We start from the raw sequence: 19,853 nt of genomic DNA on the forward strand, positions 1-19,853 counted from the left end.
CAATCATCATCATCATCATTTAATGTTCCTTTTTTCCGTGCTGGCATAGTCTGGACAGTTCAGTAGGAGCTGACAAGCCAGAGGACAGCACTAAGCTCCAGTGTGTTTCAGTATGGTTTCTACAGCTTGGTGTCTTTCCTAATGCCAATCACTTTACAGAGTACAATGGAATATAAAATAAAGTACATGTTACCTTTAGTGGTGTACCATGTCAGTCTTGTTCCAGCAGACTCATAAGTGAAGGACATTCCAGCCAAAACCATTCAGTCTTTAATCAGACATAATATATTTAGGACTACATGTACTTTTTCCACTTTTAAGGCAGTAAGGTGTGATTGGTGAAGTTTGGGTTGTAGTTTTATAGACAATACAGAGGTGTACACACACACACATTCTTTCAGTTTCTATCTATCACATTCACTCACAAGGTTTTGGTCAGCTTAGTAGGAGGCACCCAAGCTGCTGAATCTAAGATCACATGGCAAGTGAGGAAGTGAACTTTTTAACCACATAGCCATATTTGCACTTAAAGAAAGAAATCAATTAGATACATTTCCATCAAATTTCCATCAAACTGACATAAAAGTGAAGGTAATATTAATTAGCATAAAACAAGAAAACAATAATGTGTATGTAGTATATATATCTATAATAATAAATGCAAAATTCTGTCTATCTGGGACCCCTGTATCTCGGTCTACATTTGCTCTACATAGACATTCCATACCTTTTTGAAATCAGGATGATCCTGGGATTGAAAATCTGCCCTTTATTTGGTTCTTGAACATGCAGCTTTGGGATTTGATTTAAAAGCATTTGGGTTGCTATTTCTAGCAGTTAAAGCTTGGCTGATTCATGCCATCTTGGTTGACTTTTGTCAGATGACGTCAGAGATCAAGGGGGAGAGAAATGACATTCACTTTGTTAATTTCATGTTGAGACAAGAACTTTGAGACAAATTGGCCAAGAATTGGAATTCAACTTAGGATTGGAACAATAGAATGATTGCATTACAGAATTAATTCCCATCCATCCTTAACCTCTAATCAAACACTACCGGGGCATATAGTCATTATAGATGTATTATTGTCATGCTATTTAGCTCTCTTTAGTTTTGGACTACGGTTCCAATTAGCCCTTTGCAGGAGCTTTTTACATTCACATGAACTACCTACTCCTGCATCCTGGGCAATCCTTTGTTATCCTATTTAAATCCACATCCTTATATCTTGAGAGTATGTTCTGGCATATCACCACCATATCTCTCTCTCTCTCTCTCTCTCTCTCTCTCTCTCTCTCTCTCTCTCTCTCTCTCTCTCTCTCTCTCTCTCTCTCTCAACCATGTAACTCCTTTGCAGCCAAACACCTGTTTCTGTCCCTTTGTCATACTCTAACTTCTCATCACCTGGCACAAAGCCATCTTCTGCAGTACTACCCCCTCTCAAAGGATCTTTGCCTTGCAAGTTACTTAGCAACCTCACTGGTGCTGGTGCCATGTAAAGAGCACCCAGTCCACTCTGTAAAGTGGTTGGCAGTAGGAAGGACATCCAACTATAAAAACCATGCCAAAGCATTAGAATGAATGATCCAAAGTTGAATCTGTTTTGTGATCATGTACATACCCAAGAATAAGAACTTGGTGACATTCAGACAATAAATCAATCAAAAGTGTCTGAATGTATACATTGTAACTATTATGAAGATTACGATTTTCCAGACTAATAAGCTAATCTTACCAACTATTTGTCTCAGACATTTTGACATTGTTCTGTTTTTTTTGTTTTGATTAGGTCCAGAAAATTTAGTTCAAGTCATGTAGTGTAGTGAATCACTTGAACAGGAATTATGGGATTGGAGAAATCTGTTTTGTTCTGTGACTGGCTTTCATTCCGTTAATGGGAGGAGATTTTATATATTGGCTAATTGGTACTATTACTTTGCCTCAGATCAACCCTTGTCTAAGAGACCTATCATCAAAAGCTTCCTAATTTAACAACCATTTCCTTCTGCCATGCGTTGCTTAAGGTTACATCATCCAATATGTAATTTGAGAAAGATTTGACTGGTATTTCTATCATGTTGAGCAATCTTTGTTGGTTTGTGTATTGGTTAAGTTTACTTGTCGGCAGGAAAAGAACAGAAAAATGTGTGTATGCATTCTGCTGTGGGTGACTGGTATTTTAGAGTGTTATGTTCTTTGCTTTAACTTTCAAGACAGTAAAGTTAATCTGAGACCAGCAACATCCAATGAAGCCTTTCCGCTTCAACTTTTTTTTTTTTAATCCATAAACTATACATGTACTTTGGTTTGACAAAAGCCTGGAAAGTCTAGTGTCAAACATTGGTATTGAAATACCAGTCCCTGAACTGAACACTACTGCATAGTATTGAAAGTACTACCTTTCCTATGCATAATTAGGACCCAATATTGTAACTGCTAAGGGTTCAGAGGCCTACAACTTTTCAATATCTTACCTAAAAACTGAAGAGGTCTACAAAATATAGATGGTAAATGAGTAAAGAGACATATATATTCACCTCTAAAAATGAGGTTAAGAATATATGAAATGATAATATCTTACACCAGATATTTAGAGACAAAATATTATAGTTTCCTTTATATTTGGTTGTCAATCAAAAATAAATCTTTCAAGGCCATTTTGTCTTGTTGCAAAAATTTTGAAGGTTTTTCCTTCATCAAGGACATATTAAAAGTTTTTTTTATCATACGTGCATTAGTAAATGTTAACTGAAAGTGAGAAATGTGCATTCATTAAGTAGCTGAGAGGCTTGTTACTAGAGGCACTTACATCTTGTTGGTTCAGAGCTGGAGAATCTCGATTTATGAAGATTACTTCCTCTAAAAGTATGTATTTTAGGAAAAGGAAATGAGAAGTTGTGACAATCATATCTTCAGTGAAGTTTAGAGGGGATGTAATTGTCACTGCCCCAATCAATTTACTTGAAAGTTACCTCTTAAGTACCATTCATATATTGTAATATGTATCTTCTATGATTTTCATTTGTTTTATGTCATGTGGGAAAATATTGCTCATGGTTTACTAGTATTATTTAAAATAATGAAGATTTCTAACGCAAGAACAAAACCGTAATGGGGGTGCATTATTGTCAATTAGACCTAAGGTGTTGCCCAGTTTAACATCACTACCTGGTCCTTGGATGTTTGTAGTAGAATCTACTCTTTTGTAAGCATTCAGACCTCATCTAAGTTTAAAATGTTAACTCAATGCACAGTCCATATGTTGTTTCTGCATCCTTTCTTCACACCAGTCTCCAAAACACTTCCTCTTCTGACTAATCCATAACACTGGTTCTTATTTTATTTCCACTGTTCAAATATTTCTTCCATCTTTTTCTCTCTGTCTTACTTCTTTTCTCTCCCACACATCTTGTTTGCTCCACCCCTTTTGCAAACACATCTGCCTTGCTACATCTCCAAGATACACATCATCTCTTCCTCTCTTTTCACTTACACCTCTCCATACACACACCTTCCTTGTCCCATCCTATTGCAGACACTCTTTCTCTGTCATATCTCTTCTTTTTTTTTGCTTCACCTCTGTTGCAAGCACTCTTTGCCCCACCCCTACAAAGATATCAAGTCCACCTTCTCTACCTCCTCATATATGTTTTTCAGATATTCCACAAGAAGCTAACTTTCTTTAAATTCTTCCATCACATCATTCGGTAGAACTAATTCCAAAGTTTTGTTTTATAACTTCAGTACCATTTGTTGTAAAAGAAAGTCAGACAACCCAATGTGGGAACCATTAATTATTTATCATTAATTACATGGAAAAGTGCTGGTGTGGAGGACAGAGTGGGTGGTAGGTAATATTTACCTTGCTACGTCTACTCACCTGACATTCAGTCTTTTAACTGCCACTTTTTCCCTGTCTTCAATTAACTGTTATAGAATGCCAAGAACTTATTACCAAGGTGTTGTTGACCTTTCTTTTTACTACTGGACCAATGGGCTAGTATCAGACATTTGATAACGCTTCACTTATCTCCATTCCATGAATTATAATTGATTTGATCTTCTGTTTCTTGTGTTCTTGCTTTCTGTGATAAGTAAGGAGAAAATATCAGAGGAAATCTAATTTATAAGTAGTTACTTGTATAAGATAATCACATACATACATCATCTGCATCAACATTACTATCACTTTTTAAATTCTACAAAGGAGCCAGTCTATGGTTGTTCTACCTGCTAGAAATATCAAACAAATTCTTTCTTGCCTTATCATTTTAAAAAGGAAGAACACTTTGCATAACGTTCCCAATATACAAAAGACTGGGTGGTCACTACTAGAATGCTTTTGATCATAGGTCTACTCAATCTGGGTTGATCTGGGAGCTAAACATCAACTACAGCATGGTTGTACCCTTTTTTCTGACAGTCCACCCCCTTCCAGTAAGACACCAACTTCACCCAAATGCCTCCAGTGTTCACATTTCCTTGTTTACACCCCTACACACTGATTGTTATCTGAATTTATATTTTATGAATGAAATGCAAATATATCTGTGTAGAACTTTGGAAAACTATAAATCTTGCCCAAATGATGAAGATTTAGTTCCAGATGTAGCACACACCAAAGAAGGTTAAGGTATATCTATATATATAAAACTGTAGTTGTGTGAGTGTCTGTCCCCTTCGATTTAGATTCCTAACTACTCCCACATTTTGCGGTGCAGTTTAACCAAATTCGGGTATCTTATAGTCGTGATTCATATCGAGCCCGTCTGAGTATTAGCGCGCGTCTACGATGAGTCTACGATTTTAAAAATAATTTAACATAATTTTTTATTCCATTTTAATGCATAATTTTTCGTGTGTCGATGGCGGCGGAGTTGGCGTCCATGGTCACACCTGCACCTGTTTGCTTCTCCCCCTTCTTCCCTCCCTCGTGAAGCTGTGGGGAAGGGAGTGTAAGGAAATCAACGTCGTAAAGCGTTGTCAAGGAGACCAGCGTTCTTTTAGAACAACAACTTCATGGCTTGAAGACACCAAAACAGAAATGGCTAAGAAAGCCCGAATTGGCATCTATAAGGGAAATAACTCTCTAAAAATGCTTATATAGTTATTTCCCTTACAAACCCGAGCAACAGCGGGCGATACTGCTAGTTTAATATACAATTAACACAAAGATTTAATGTTATACTTTGCTCATCCTCACTCTTTTGTTTTACATTTTATTATGAAGCAGGACAGAATCTATATGGGCAATGTTAGCTTTAACTTACGAGTAATATTACCCTCAAGTAGCATGTTATGGTACCACCAACCTCCAGGCAAGGTTATTCCAATTACAAGCAATATTACTCTCAAGCTACATGCAGTTGTAATCTAGTTACAGGCATGTTGCCTCAAAGTGCAAATAGTATTTCTCCAGTTACAGGCAATGTTACTCCAACTAGTGCAATGTTGCTGTAAGCTACAAGACTTGCTACCCCATGTTACAGGCAATGTTAGTCCTAATCTGTGTGCAGGGTTACCCCACCAATCTAGTGTTTCATAACATTTCAATTCAGATTCCCACCTTACATTAAAAGATATATTTTTTGCTTTATTTTAAAATATCAAACATTGGGTTATAAACTAAGAAATTAATAAGTAAACATTATTTTAATAAGCTTATTCACCCTTTGGTCTTGAAATTCCTCAGAGTAGGAGGGGGAATAAGTGCATCCCTGTTGAGAAACACTGCCCTAGTCTACAGGCTGTGCTACCACAATTATAAGTCATCTCATGTTACCTATAAGTCATGTCAAGTTAGTGTTAATATATTAAATGAAAGAAGGATGAAAAAGTTAACTAGAACTAATTATGTGATGAGGAGAAAAAATAATTTTAATGATTGACATTATTTTGATAACTTTGGTATGTATGGGAGACAATTCCAAATATGTTCTGGATTTATTTTTTCACTCTGGATTTCACTGTACTTGTAGTTATGAAAGAATGACTAAGTAAATATTACAAGATTGCACATTGGTTGATACAGAACAATAAAATTGTTTAGAAAATAATAAATTCAAAGATGCGTGTAAAACAGTAATTAAGTTAATGTTAACATATTTAACCCTTTTGATACCAACCCGCCTCTGGCTCTGTAGTACAAATATCTTGTTTTCAAAAGTTCTGAATTAAAATCTTCCACCAAACCTTAATCACAATTTATGTTCCTAACATTAGACATTAGTTTAATGATAACTAAGTTATTTTACTAAATTCTTTGTTATATATATTTATTTAAAACTAATTGAAAAAAAAACACAGTGCATCTCAACAGAAATATGATAACAACCGGGTTAATACAGGAAGCATCAAAAAGTTAACTAGAAAAAAATTAATGTTACCTTGGTTACAAGCCACATTAGCCTTGCTGTAAGTCATTTCATCACAACTACATGTGATACTTTATTGCAGAGTTATATAGGTTTTGATGTTACACTTCAGGTAACAAGTACTGTTCAAACTATAACATGGTGAATTTTAGGAGTTTTTTGCTGTCAAACAGCATAAAATGAAAGTTTGAAACAAAGAGGCAAAGTTGTCCATTAGACTATCATGGGAATGGAACAACAAAGAATAAACATGTCAAAGAGACTAAGTAAAATTTATGTTGAAAAGAGATTCTTCCATTTGATTCCAATATCATTCTTTGTATGATGTTCTGCCTTGATTGAGCAACCTTATAATGAAAACCTTTCCAATGTCAACCATTATCTTTTTGTTTTCAAGGCTTATTTTCTCTGTCTTTCTTTAGTTAAGATAAGTTATGGTTTGAGGGAAATTTTGGTGCTATTTCTAACAGGTTAAGCAACCATGTTGTGGTTCCTTTGCTGGTTTGTCCTTAGGATGTTGGATGAAGTAGAATGGGTTCAAACAGAAGAATGAACATTTGATGTTTAATGGTGTGACTATGGTGGACTGTGGTGATCATTACTGTTGAAGTAACTCCATTATTTTATAACTTCACTTTTCTCAATAATAGAGAGCCAGGATAGACTTCAACACACGCATGTATCTTTCACTACCAGGATACAATACATCAGAGTACCAATTAGAGTCCACTACCAGGGGACAGTATACCAATTACTGTTCTCTACCAGAAACAATATATCAGCATTGTTTCAGAAAATATTTGTTAAATGTATTATGTGTATGATGGAGTTAGTCTCGGCTCTTGCTGTAATGAGATGCCATATTGTTTGATAAATGTTGTTTCCCCGACAACATAAATACTTGTAATTAGATATTTAATGCTCACTGCATTAAGTATGTTGATACTACCTTAACTCTTGTTTTCATGCAAATAGCCTCTCTGAATAATTAGCACTAGAGGGTGCCCCAAGATGATTGATAATGTTTTGACATCTATTGCCTAAAGAAAGGATTTTCCTGGGTATACTACAGTGAAAATGACCTTTTTGCAGGTCAAATATGTCGCAAACATATTTGAACTGATTTAAAAGTTTGTATACTTCACATGCATACTATATAAAATATTTTTTTAAAATATAAACAGTCTGCAAGTTATGAATGCCCAACTTACAAGTATCTGTAGTTATGAACTGACCTCCTTAAAGCTCCTTCTATTAAAAGTATTAGATAAATGGTTAATAATAATATCTGGGCAGACTGCTTTGCAATAAACATCAAAACATTGCATGTTTTCAGTAGTTTGCTTGAGGAAGGACAAAGCTTGACTGTTGTTGTTTCAAGTCAAATCACGTATATAAACAGTTATGTGTGATATTCGGGTTGCTTAGCTTAAATTTTTCTTTGCCTGCTCTTGTAACCACATCTGCAAATCATAAATTTGATACAAGTGATAGTAATGCATAAAAATGGGGAAGTGGGATAATCAAAATTTAAATAGAAATAAGTGATAGAAGTAAAATGCCTACCAACATTGGAAATGTGTTCTGCTCTGCTATCAGTCAATAATTTGTACAATTTAGAAGGACAAATGTGAAGGTAATGGAACATGTAAGGACTCTGATCCAATGAGAACTATGATTATCACTAAGCATGCAGTGGTTTAATTATTGGAATGGAAAAGCTTTTAGCAGTTTGATTAGATCAAAATTATTGTCTAACCTTGGTTTAGGGCATGATAAGCTCAAAGCCTTTTAAGGGATTTAAAAGGTGCATATGCTGCAAGTGAAGATAATTATTAAAAAAGAGTAGTTTTGTTCAATCATTCTAAAGGGATGCTAAACACAAACAGTACCTAGCAGTTCCAACTTGCTGTCAGATGCAAAAATAGAACTCATAATCTAGAGACTGCCTCTATGCTAATTTTCATGCCTACAAATGTACAATATTATATGGCTTTGTAGTGAATCCCTCAATGTTACTTTGGTAAATACAGTGGAGTTGTTGATTTGCTAATAATACCAAAATGTATCCAGAGTTGACTCTTCTACTTGCTGAAATAATTAAAATAATGTTGTCTTTTATTCAATGATAAATATTTCTAATTTGACTGCTAATACTCACGCCATTATGTTAGCACTATTGTTAGATTTAAATGATATCAATTCCAATAATATTTATAACCAGGCATGACATGTGTTACAACTGAGCATTGCATTCATTGAACACTACCTTGTCAGTGCCTTCAGTGATGGTAGCCATTCAATCTCATTCATGGATGAATGAATTAAAACATACGGTAGGAATTTCAAAAAACAGCTACCAGCTCAGCAAAGGTGGAGGTCATCATATAAAAGTTATTTATATTTTAGTTTTGTTTTATCGGAACAATTTTATAGAGTAATGAAAGAATTACAAAATTTAAATTCCATTTTAACAAATTATCATTCAATATTAAATATTCATAGGAATGGCTGTTTACAACGTGTAGCAGTAAATTGTATCTTCATACACACTGAACTTCTTCTGTTAAAAGCTAATTTAAATGGCATATAATTCTTTCCCTCAGTAATCTCTTAGTTCTTAACTTTTAATTCCACATTAACCACATTAATTTCATATCAATCATCATCGTCATCATTACTGCCATTTGTGTACCAGCATCCATTATTCCTGTATTAATATGGGTTAGATGGGTCAGCAATACAACATATCAGTATATTACTTGTGTGTGTGTAGCTTGCTTACTAACCACATGGTTCTGGGTTCAGTCCCACTGCGTGGCACCTTGGGCAAGTGTCTTCTACTATAGCTTTAGGCCGACCAAAGCCTTGTGAGTAGATTTGGTAGATGGACACTAAAAGAAGCTCGTCGTATATATGTATATGTGTGTATATGTATGTATGTATATGTATATATAAATGTATGTGTATGTATACATAAATGTATATGTATGTATATATTTATATGTATGTATATGCATGTATATGTATATATATATTTATATGTATGTATATGCATGTATATGTATGTATATGCATGTATATGTCAGAATTAAACAGCCAAAATTTGCCATGATGATTCGGTTTCTGACTGAAGATTGAAGGCTTCGAATGTCTTGTCTGTTTTCCGTGTTCGTCACTTCATGTATTTCACGTTCTTTATATATAAAGTTTTATTTTATTATATATTTATGAGCTCGAATCCTGGACCGGGCTGCGTGTTGTGTTCTTGAGCAAGACGCTTTATTTCACGTTGCTCCAGTTCACTCAGCTGTAGAAATGAGTTGCGACGTCACAGGTGCCAAGCTGTATCGGCCTTTGTCTTTCCCTTGGATAACACTGGTGGCGTGGAGAGGGGAGGCCGGTATGCATGGGCGACTACTGGTCTTCCATAAAAACAACCTTGCCCAGACTTGTGCCTCAGAGGGTAACTCTCTAGGTGCAAACCCATGGTCACTCATGACCGAAGGGGGTCTTTACCTATATGTATGTATATGCATGTATATGTATATATATACAGATATATGTTCATATATACATATATATATATATATTTTTATATATTTTTTATTTCATCTAGTTTCAGCTCATGAGCCGTGGCCATGCTGGGGCACTGCCATTTGGTGTTGCTACATAATTTTACTTCACGAATGCTTTTTAGCAATTGACATTTGGTGCATGAGAGAGTTTGATGCAGCTGCCCTCATCTGCATCTCCTGCCACAAGGCCGTTTCATCTGGGACACCTGATAGAAAGACGTCCAGCTTTACTTTGAAGACTCCCACATCCACCCCATGCAGGTCTCTCATACATATACATACATATATATACATACATATATATACATATATATGTACATATATATATACATACATATACATACCTATATATACATACATATATATACATATATATACATACATATATATACATATATATACGTACATATATATATACATATATATGTATATATATATATACATATATACATATATATGTGTGTGTGTGTATATATATATACATATATATATATGTGTGTGTGTGTGTGTGTTTGTATATATATATATATGTGTGTGTGTGTGTGTGTTGTATATATATATATATATATATGTGTGTGTGTGTGTGTGTTTATATATATACATATATATGGGCGGGGGGGAGCACTCCTTGAAAAAATATGACAAGGTGGCATATATGCACAGATGCATATATAAGTATCTGTGAGTGTGTGTGTGTATATATATATATATATATATATATATATATATATATGTATATATATATATATATATACATACATATGCAAGCAGGCAGGCATATACATACAGACACATACACAACAAGGTTTTTTGCAGTTTCATCTACCAAATCCATTCAAGGCATTCATTAGTTTGGAGCTATAGTAGGAAGCTCCTGTCCCAGATGTCACACAGTAAGGCTGAACCTGAAGCATACAAAACAAACAGTCATGTCTTCGTACACACACACACACACACACACACACACACTCTTATTAGAAAATTTACTAATTAATCACTATATACAACTCCCAATGTCAATGCCAAACAAATATGTTATCTTCATGACAGTGTCTGATAGTGAAGTGTTACAGGTGAAACATTGATTTCATTTGGATGTTCACTTGGGCTTTTACTATACATTATATTGTCATCATCAATCATCATCAACATTTAACATCCATTTTCCATGCTGGCATGAGTTGACTGGCTTGACAGGAACTGGCAAGTTCAGATGCCATGTCAAGCTCCATAGTCTATTTTAGTTTGATTTCTAAGGTTAGCTGCCTTTCTTAATGCCAACCACTTTACAGGGTATACTGGATGCTTTTTTTGTGATACCATCACCAGTGCTTTTTATGTGGTACCAACACTTGTCCCAGTGCTTTTTATGTGCATCTCAGTTTTAGGATCTTAAATAAAAAAAAATTTATCGTTTGTAATTTTATTTGCTTCTTGTGCAAAGTTTTTCTGTTTTGTTTTATTTTTTTACTTCACAAGATGAGAATTCCTTTTTATGTTTTGCTGTTTACATTTGTACTTCTCAGTTTTCTTTGTTAGCATTTTGTTTTCTCTCTCCCTTGACTTTGGGCATCAAATAGTGGCAGAAGCAATATTTTAGAAAAAACACATACTTATCTTCTTTACTGTTTTCATTCATAACATACATGCATGCATGCATTCATACACCATACATTCATTCATACACACACACACACACTTATGTATGAATACATTTATTTTTCTCTGTAATTAACCAAATACCTTAAGTAGAAATAGATTTATATAAGGTGATCTCCTGGTGAGTGTAGTCTGCTACTTGAATCTTGTGAGGTGGCTGAAATTTCAACCTCTGCACATGTGCTGTATAAACTGATGTTGAGAAAGACAACAAATAATATTAAGATATATGGAAAGTGTGTTTCTCCTTCCTGGTCCTCAAGCAACATATGCAAACAAATGCACACACACATACACACATTATTGTATACATGACTACATCTTTCAATCAATGTTGCCTCTCTCTAAAATTATCATTAGTGTCATGTTGTGATTAAATCTCATCTCTTTTACCTTTGCCTTTTACTTATTTCAGTTATTAGATGTAACTATGCTGGGGCACTAACTTGAAGGGTTTAGTTGAACAAATGAACTCATTTCAGATATTTCATTGTGTTTCTGGATGGAATATTTTTACATTATATCAATTCAGTTTACTGTTCTCAGCCCTGACTGAGATCTATGAACAAAGGTATGTAGTCCTGTCTTTCATTTTAGGAAAACAGCCTTGATCATACTTAGGCTAAGTTGTTAATTACTGATACGGTGCGGTCTCAGGTCAGTCCTGATCAAATAGACCTATGGTTTGATCAAAAGTATTCCAGCTATGAATATCCTCTTTTTTTTTTCTTTTTAATTCAGTGTGTTCTTTTTTTTAAGACAGTATAGTGTGATTTCATGATAGTGTGGCTTCTATTTCTAGCAGGTCACACTACATAGAGGCCTTTATTATAATTTTCTAGAGTGTGTCTCTAAGTGGAATAGATAGTGTTATTGTGATGGTCTTAGAGTAGTAATTTTTTGATTGAGATTGATTGAGCAGATACTATATACTCAACCTACTAGAAACAGTTGCCAAGCTTTTGTTTGTACTGTATTTATTATTGTTGTTGTTGTCATCGTCGTCGTCTTCTTCTTGTTCTTGTTCTTCTTTGTACAGCTTCTAATGCTGGAGATGTATTATTGTGTCAGCTGTTCACTACCAGTGAACTTAGGTAACACCCCTTATTTTTCGAGCACTGTCCGGAGTATTCAAGCAGTGCTGTTTTCTGTAAGTGTTCCACCCTTATTGCAGCCCTTATTTGTTCCATGTACTTCTTAAGATTTTTACTCATTGTTCCCAGAGCTCCGACAATTATTGGTACTACTACCATATTTTTCAGCAACCACCCAAGCTAACCTGTTATATCTATCGACTTTTCTTTCTCAATTATTATTATTATTATTATTATTATCGTTGTCATTGTCGTTGTTGTTGTTGTTGTTGTTGTGAGGTGTTAGCACTCCAGACAAAAGCTTAGTGGCATTTCATCTGTTTTTTTATGTTCTGAGTCCAAATTCTGCTAAAGTCAACTTTGCCTTTCATCCTTTCAGAGTCGATGAAGTAATTACCAGTCAAGCACTGGGGTCACTGTAATCAACTGTTTCCTTCCACCAAAATTTCAGGTCTTGTGCCTTTAATAGAAAGAATTATTATTGCTGTTGTTGTATTTGTCTAAATTAAATGAAAGTGATAGTGTTGTTTGGACAGTGTTGTATAGTCATTACCTCTTAATATTCATTCATGAAACATCCAGTGTGGCTCAAATATTAAACATCGTTTAATATTTGATTTATCACATGCCAGCATGATTCAAACATTCATTTATTGGTGAGATTAACTTGTTTGAAGAAACTGCTGTATCTTACACCCTTCCCCCTCTCTCTCTCCCACCCCACCCTCTAATATATATATATATATATATATATATATATATATATAATATATATATATATATATATATACACACACACACACACAACACACACACACGCACTTACATTCACACATGCATACATCCATCAGGGCAGTGGCTTGGCAGAATTATTTAAATGGCAAAAACAAATATAAAAAATGCCTTATGATAATTTATTCCATATTTTTACATACTGAGTTCAAATCTCATCAAAGTCAATTTTAACTTTTCATCCTTCAAGAGTTGGTGAAATAAAATACCAGCCAAGTACTCAAGTTGATTTAATTAACTCACCCCCTCCCTTCAAAAAATTATTGGCTTTATGCCTAATTCTGAAATAGTTATTATTGTTGCTATTGTTATCATTTCAGGTGATATATATGATGATATATGTCCCAAAATTGAGAAAAACAACTTGGACTGTGAGTGTGTTGGTGGAGGAAGAATCCAGATTGAAAACTCCAAAAAGCATATACATATATTTGGTTATTCTAAGGTATGTGAGATGTGTTGGCTTTCAATCCTTATCTTGTCTGTGATACAGCCAATTTTTAACAATCTATCCCTCTCCCTTCTCTTTGGCAACACATCAAGTGATATACAAGAGTTTCAAAGTCAGCTCATCTCTGCACTATAACACTGTTATCTTCTACTGTGGCAGGGATTTAAGGGGAACAATATTTGTAGATGTGTTTGTGTAAATAATACTAGAAGATGATTTTTTTTGTTGTGAAAACTACTTACTAAGAGGGGAGAACATGTTGTTAAGGAGAATGGATTATCTGACATTTTCAAACCACATTCTAATAACATTTCCAAACATATAAGCTAGAGGAGAGAAATATTGCTGCAAATTTCTTGTTACATGTAGAACATGGAAAGCTATCTATCTCATACATATTTACGGATGTATGTGTATGTTTGTGTTCTTACTTTAGTATTTTATATATATGTATGATATATATATATATATATATATATATATATATATATATATATATATATATTATATTAAATTAGAGATAAAACCACTATTAGGCAAATCATACAATGAAAAACTTAAAAAAAGATAATTAGTATTATCTTTTTTTAATAATTTTGATATATATTTAAAATAATATAAATTAATTAATCTTATGTATTGGCTTAAGTTTTTAATTGTATGATTTGCCTAATAGTGGTTTTATCTCTAATTTAATATAATATAATATTTTACTATAAAATTGGATTCAATCCTAAATCTGATTTTTCCCTGTAAGTTTGGATTTATTCCCTAATATTTTATTATTAATATATATATATATATATATATATATATGTATATGTATATGTATATGTGTATATATGTATATATATATATATATATATAATGTGTATATATATATAATTACTAGCAGTATCGCCCAGCGTTGCTCAGGTTTGTAAGGGAAATAACTATATAAGCATTTTTAGAGAGTTACTTCCCTTATATAAACCGAGCAAAAAATGCATTAAAAATGCAAAAAAATGATGGTAAATTTCTTTATCATCGTAGACTCATCGTAGACGTGCGCTAATACCCAGAAGGGCTCAATATGAATCACGACTATAAGATACCCACTTTTGGTTAAACTACACCGCAAAATGTGGGAGTAGTTAGGAATCTAAATTGGAGGAGACAGACTCTCACACACACAACTTCAGTTTTAGATATAAAGATGTAGATAGGGTTTAAATCCAAGCTGTGTCCTCTTGAAGCACATCTGCTTATTCCAGTATTTCCTATCCATGTGTAAATTTTGCATTTATATGAGGTATGCATAAGAGTTGAAAATTCTGGGAAATATTTTTTGCAGAGTAACTATATATCATAACAGGAGAAACATGCAAGATATTGCCTATTAGAAATTCTTCACACAGAGAATAAGGTATTATTTGATTTGATTCTCTGTCTGAAGAATTTCAAATAGGAGGTATCATATATATTTCTCCTAAATGTACGACTTTATAACTCCTATTAGCAAATTTGTCCAATCTCCTGTTTTGATATATATATATATATATATATATATATATATATATATATATATATATATATATATATATATATATATATATATATATGCATTTATGGTGACAGAGTGGTGACAGTTAAAAACAAGAGTTTAACGGTCATATAACGTCTGTTTACCATGGTTTAACAAGAGCTAGCAAACCAGACAGCTCTGCCAAGCTCTGTTGTCTGCATACTGATTATAATCAGAAAATACACTGAAATAATGTTTTAATAATAATTAAACATTATTTTAGTTTATATAATTACTAACCATTCAGATAAAAAGAGAATTTTTTACTCTTTTAAATGATGTAAGTTTAAATGCATGTTTTAATTATCGTCATAATCTTCATCATCATTTGACAATCTTTTACACTTATTGACAGTTATCAGAAATAGTGATCAAGTTTCTCATGAAATATACCTTCTATGTATTTCAGTTGATTTTGAAAATAATTAAGAATTTGGAAGTGTTTCATAAGAATAACTAAATTTACTAGATAGATGCATGGAACATAACAAAAGATTTTCTGTAAAATAATGGGACAGCTTTTTATTTAAATATGAACAATTTAAACTGAAGGATTTGTCTCAGAGAATGACGGGTAGTATTGGGTATGTTGGATGGATTGATATACAATGAGTATTTCCAACATAATTGTATTGAATCAGGCTCTTCTTGTTGGTGTTATTGTTGTTTAGTTTTCAATCAGCCAAGATTGAGCAAGCCTGTAATCAAAGATAATCCATGGCTTGCCTATAACTTATTCATACACTTCTGTAGAGAGCAACATTATCTAATGCATCCTTCTCATTTTAAGATGGTGGTCTTGCTGCTATTTCTAGCAAATTAAGGGACTTTATCATTGTTACTAGTTTTGTCATTGTTGTTTGGACCCTGGGCAGTGCAGCTGTGGCTATTCCCTCTTATTTTCAGTGTAACTACATTATTGAATGTACCCTTCTTTTTTCAAAATGATAAAATGTAATATGGGAAAGGATTTGGCTGTTGTTTTTTTTACAGTTTGAGTGACCACTTTGGCTCATGGTAGTTGTAAGAGCATGCCAAACTTCATGACATTGTGTTTATATATGTTTGTCAGTGGTAAGTTATGAACTGATCCTTAAATGTTGATATTGTTGTCTATTTTCAGGGTTATGGTCAAGCTGACCATTCCATCACTGCAGCAATCCTTAGCCGGAAGTATCCTGAACACAAAGTGAAATGGTCCAACGACGGTTATTAAATTGAAGGGTCCACTAAGTCTGACCAAGGGATCAGTAGTATATGTTCTTGTGGCTGACATAGCCTGTTGGCCTGGCAGAATACCCAACTCCCTGTACGCAGCACACATACTCACACACAAACACACATACATTCAAGCACACATACATACTGGCTCCCACCTGCCCCACTCCTCAATCCTAGTTCAGCACCATTTCCCATAATCCTTCAGTAAATTGATTCTTTTTGTGACTTCTCCAGTGTTTCAATCCCAAGAAGTCTAGGCTAATTTCATAGGAGACTTAGGTGATGTATGTATGTGAGGGAGAGAGTGAAAGAGAGAGAGGGAGAGAGAGTGCATGTATAATGCCAATATTTGGACCTGACTTCTCTGGGTGAATAGACAATTCAGTTGTCATGGTAATGTATTGGAGATTCTACTGTGTTTAGTTGTCACAGTAATGACAAGAAGAAAGGAGACCTCAGCTGCCATAGTAACAACTTGACAGAGACTATCCTATTCTCACACATGTAGCATTTAAATTATATCACACAATATAGACAGTTTTTTTGTTTTTTTTTTGTTTTCCAGTTCTCTTCTACCGAGAGAATTAAATATTTGAAATTTCCCTGAAATATTTGTGTTTGCTGCCTTGACATCATATTTCTGCTATTTTGTTTTTGTGTCCTGAGTATAGTATTTATTTCTGTATAAACAGTGTGAACTCAAGAAATAATCTCACTAATCCTTCCTTTCACTGTTGGTTTTAGAAGTCCCCAAACTAATATATTGAGCTGCTCCCCTTAACATTTATTTATTTTACACCTCCAAAACTAATGATATTTCTAACATCATTTCAAGAAGCATTTTCTCTTTTTATTGTCTGAAAGCTGTTTCTAACATTTTTATCTACCAGTTCTACCAACTTTCTCAAAAAAGCTAGCTAACATTAAAACCTGTTTATTCGCTAATATTAAGTTTGTCTCTCTGATAAAAAAAAAAGAAAAGAAAAGAAAAAAGAAAAATAAAGGTATATAAAATTGGTTGTTGGAACCATAAAACACTTTACTACATTCTCAAAGATGCTAACTTATTACTTCTGATGTCATTTCACTAGAAACTGCTGCCTAACCAATCATACCACACATACACATGCACTCTTTCTCTCTCTAACTTGGTGTAGTATCATCACTATGATATTACCTTGACTTCTATTACAATAAAAAGAAACAAGAAACATTTCAGACTACTGCATCAAATGAGTGAAAACTATTTTCTATGTCTGTATAAATGTGTATTTTTAGACATCAATGTGTGCAACCACTCCTATTAAACTTTTTACTGGAAAATATAGTTTTTGATTTATTGTTTTATTTACTTTTCTTGGTTTATTTGTGTGCGTGTGCGTGTGGGGGGCGGTATTCAAAATTTTAAATGTTACACTGTTGGTGTTCCTCAGAGATTTTGGCTGAAAAACCCTTCAGATCGGTCTTGGGTTAACGATATAGTAATTTTTATTTATTTATACTTTTTCAAGTTTATAGATGGAAACTATGCAGTAAGCCTGTCATTTATATTCTTTTACTCTTTTACTTGTTTCAGTCATTTGACTGTGGCCATGCTGGAGCACCGCCTTTAGTTGAGCAAATTGACCCCTGGACTTATTCTTTGTAAGCCTAGTACTTATTCTATTGGTCTATTTTGCTGAACTGCTAAGTTACGGGGATGTAAACATGCCAGCATCAGTTGTCAAGCTATGTTGGAGGGACAAACACACACACAAACACACACACACACATATATATATATACACATATATACAACAGGCTTCTTTCAGTTTCCGTCTACCAAATCCACTCACATGGTTTTGGTCGGCCCAAGGCTATAGTAGAAGACACTTGCCTGAGGTGCCATGCAGTGGGACTGAACCCGGAACCATGTGGTTGGTAAGCAAGCTACTTACCACACAGCCACTCATACGCCTATATTCACATATAGACATGTATACTTTATGTTTGTAGGTGTATGTGTGTGTATGTATGTATATATCATCATCATTTAATGCTCACCTTCCATGCTGGCTTGAATTTGATGCTTTGACAGCAGCTGGCCTGGCAGAAGACTTCACCAGACTTCTGTATCTGTTTTGGCATAGGTTTTACAACTGGATGCCCTTCCTAACATGAACGACCCTGCAGAGTGGACTAAGTGCTTTTTATGTGGTACCAGCACAAGTGAAATTAGTTTCAGCATGGTTTCTACAGCTGGATGCCCTTCCAAATGCCAACCAATTTACAGTGTGAACTGGATGCTTTTTATATGGCTCCAGCACTGGCAGGGTCACCAAGTAGCTTGCAAGATAAAGATCCTTTGATACCTCTGTAATTATTTGTATCTAAAGCATCACCTTTACCTTTGTAGCAGTTGACTATAGTGCTGCTACACCAGTATTTGGGTATGACTCCTTTGTGTATCACCTGGTTAACTATACGGGTGACTAGGCTATAGCCGATACCACCAGATATTTTGAGTATCTCTGCAGTGATTCCTGATGGGCCTGGGGCTTTCCCTGTCTTCACACTCTTAATTGCTTTATCTACCAAGGTACTGTCAACTTGGATAGCTGGTCCCTCTGATGGGTCGACATTCGGCAGACTCTCTTTCTCCCATTCATTTTCTTTATTCAGCAACCTTTCATAGTGGTGTCTCCAAACCTCTCTATTTTCAGCCTCGTTTAGTGCAAGTGAACCATCATCCATGTGGGCACATTTCTCTCCTACAACACCACAATTCTCTCTCACACACTGTCTTGCAACATAAAATACCTCAAGTCTTTGGTCCTCAAGGCACAGAACATTGGCAAGTTTTTTCTTATCTGCTTCCCCTCTGGCTAAATAAACCTGTCTCCTAGCTTCCCTTCTGGCAGTCTGATACAATTCCCTGCTACCACCGTTCTTCCAGTCCTTCCAAGCCTGTTTCTTTTCTCTTGTAGCCCTGTCAACAACATTGTTCCACCACCACGTTATTTTGGGTTGAGAGGAGACTTTGTACCATCCACAGATCTGGTCAGTGGCCCTCAGCAGGTTGTCCCGTAGAAACCTCCAGTTGTCTTCTACATCGTGTGAAGCTATATCCCCTTCTATTT

The 19,853-nt window shown here is 34.4% G+C and overlaps 1 protein-coding gene across 1 annotated transcript in view; it reads left to right on the top strand.

Moving 5' to 3' along the window:
- LOC115230258 (14 kDa phosphohistidine phosphatase) overlaps nucleotides 1-18,061 on the top strand; it is a 75,729-nt gene extending 57,668 nt beyond the window's left edge. Inside the window, exons 2-3 of the mRNA XM_029800470.2 lie at nucleotides 13,819-13,943; nucleotides 16,637-18,061. Of these exons, the coding sequence (XP_029656330.1) occupies nucleotides 13,819-13,943; nucleotides 16,637-16,729 (218 nt within the window). The 3' untranslated portion in view covers nucleotides 16,730-18,061. The remainder of the gene's footprint in view (nucleotides 1-13,818; nucleotides 13,944-16,636) is intronic.
- The last annotated feature ends 1,792 nt before the right edge of the window (nucleotides 18,062-19,853 follow it).

Source organism: Octopus sinensis, linkage group LG2 (genome assembly GCF_006345805.1).
Source record: "Octopus sinensis linkage group LG2, ASM634580v1, whole genome shotgun sequence".
NCBI classification, from domain to species: domain Eukaryota; kingdom Metazoa; phylum Mollusca; class Cephalopoda; order Octopoda; family Octopodidae; genus Octopus; species Octopus sinensis.